Source organism: Fopius arisanus, unplaced genomic scaffold (assembly GCF_000806365.1).
Source record: "Fopius arisanus strain USDA-PBARC FA_bdor unplaced genomic scaffold, ASM80636v1 scaffold00542, whole genome shotgun sequence".
Taxonomy (NCBI): Eukaryota; Metazoa; Arthropoda; class Insecta; order Hymenoptera; family Braconidae; genus Fopius; species Fopius arisanus.
This window is the reverse complement of record NW_011888281.1, coordinates 12932-15363: the sequence shown is the minus strand read 5'-3', so window position 1 is coordinate 15363 and position 2432 is coordinate 12932. Positions and strand designations below refer to the sequence as shown.

Sequence of the window (2432 nt, the reverse complement as noted above, 5' to 3'; positions counted from 1 at the left end):
ATTTTAAAGGGCCAAATATCAGAGAATAAATGACACTATTTTCTTGCATACATTATTTTTTAAACAAAAGCAATGACTTTCATGATAGATATTCTCATTCTGGCGATTGATTTTAAACTTTCAACACAGGATTTTTTTGATTAATCCTCAACTGACGATTTGTTTGGTTCTAACGATACTTGTTTTTTTTTCTCGGTGACAATGTAACTCATACTTTACGATTGCTAGATCATAGATGTAATCCAGGTCCCACTGACATGCCAGCAGAAATCTGCTGGTCTATATTTAATTATTTCCATGATTTATGAGTCAATGTCCATGGAAAATGACTGAAGATGTAATATATAATTTTTTAAAATTGGTTCTTTGCATTAGAAAAAGTAGTCAGTAAACATTTTGTTTGGGACTACAAGAGACTTGTCTAAAACTAATCAGATATAGAATGTCATTAGGTAGATTTTTTACAGAAATATTGCAATGAATAATCATCACTTCATATTATCGCTTCAGGAATGTAGATTATTTCCTCCTTTTCACTTTGATTATCATTATTATGTAAGTGTTATCGGCATCAATTAAAAACCGGGTTCCATTCTGACTGACAAAACGCTATTCAGCATCTCTCGAATCTCTGCCATTTCCTGTCTACTTTTAACGACCATATTCTCCAATTTTTCATTCTTCTTCATGATCTTATTCATTTTTCGCCAACAGGTTCTTGTACGTCTGTAATAACAACATTCTTCGCAGTTATCCTCGTGTATACAGATCTGCTCCATGCTTTTGCTTTTACAACACAAATGGTGTTTCTTAGGGTCACAGAATGTCTTTCTCGTACTGGGACTCGTTAGAGATTTCTTTTGAGGTCCTATAGAATTATTTTGTACATCTGTCATTTCCTGGTCTTTCCTGAGACTAACGCCATCAAAATTATCTAAATTATCAGCCTCTAAAGAGTCAGAGGGCTCTGGATGAGCAAATTCAGAGGTATCAGATTCTCTGATCCTTGCCTGACGCTGGAGAATCCTTTTGCCCTGATGTCTTCTTGTGGAGTTATCCGAATTTACAATTCCATCACTAAATCTACGTCCCTCATCGTGTGAATAAATCGATTGTATATCGCAGGAACTATCACTTGCTCGTCTAGGGCCGTCCGATGACGAAAAAATGTTATCAGTTTGGAAATTAGAAGTACTTGGATTTCTATCGTAATCATTATATTTTGGTGTATCCATTTGTGATATGGATGTGTCAATTATGTCGGGTGAATTATCACCATTAATATTGTTGTCACTGGAATCCATCAGACTCTCATCGTCTAATGATCCACATGGATACGTGTCCTCAATGACAGGATCGCTGTTGGGGTCACTAGTTGAGGAAGATGATTTCCACGCACAAACATTTGTGTTTGTTGATATCTGTGGTATCATTTGACATTGTTCATCAATCGAGTCAGCATTAATTGATTCAGAAGAAGTACGATTTTTAAGAGGATCAATGTAGCACTGGGCGGTGAGGCTTGATGGATTTTTTATTTCGATTAAGTCCCCGTCACAACTGAATGTAAATGATTTTTTCCCTGAAATACAAATGATCAATTATATTACTATAAAGTTCTTCACCAATACGATATTAATTCGGACGTTATCTTATTTTAATTAATAGTCGAAAATAATATTTCATTATTATTCAACCATTTTTATTTAATTTCAGTTTTGAGTGGCCTGAGCCTTCCCAAATTTTCGATTCAAGAATACGCTTTTTTTGAAGTAATGTAATCTTTCAAAGGCTGGCTGGCTCTCTTATTTGGATTTTTAATTCAGAGCGCCTCATCATGCAACAGTTACCACAAATTATAAATGAAAGACAAAAAAATACAACAAAATAAAAAGCTTTAGGAACTTTTTTCATAAATATGGAAAACCAAGCACAATAAGAACAAACTAAGTGAATAATTTGTTGGAATCTATCACTGTGAGACTTTTATTTGCCACTCAGGAATATTTTTTGCTAACTTCTTCGAGATTCAACTAATTTCCTAATATCAATGAAAAATGTATTTTGAAAATACTTTCAAGGTGTTTTATCCGTAATTTGTCAGAATTGCTCGGAAAATGTAGATCACAGCTTCAGTATATCAAATATCCAATAACTCTGCTAATTCTTCCATAATATCACCAAATTATTTAATGAAAATTAGTTGTTGAAGTATTTCTAGTTTTTACTTCAAATTCCAAGTGTTCCCACGAAAAGTGAACGCTATGAAAAAATATTTCTAACAGCGACAATAATTCAATGAAACTAATGTAGAAACTATTTGAATTGTTATAATATTATTTGTAGCATTAAGAAATAATGGTAACAATGTATTCAAATAAGAGAGACTCACAACTGTTGAAGAAGTTGGATCTCACCAAGACCCTGAATTA

The 2432-nt window shown here is 33.2% G+C and overlaps 1 protein-coding gene across 1 annotated transcript in view; it reads right to left on the bottom strand.

Annotated features, from left to right (window-relative positions):
- Window positions 1-2432, bottom strand: part of LOC105272977 (uncharacterized) — a gene marked incomplete at its 3' end in the record, with an annotated part of 5521 nt that continues 3089 nt past the window's right edge. The window contains 2 exon segments of the mRNA XM_011315209.1: window positions 1-1582; window positions 2393-2424. Coding sequence (XP_011313511.1) covers window positions 576-1582; window positions 2393-2424 — 1039 coding nt within the window.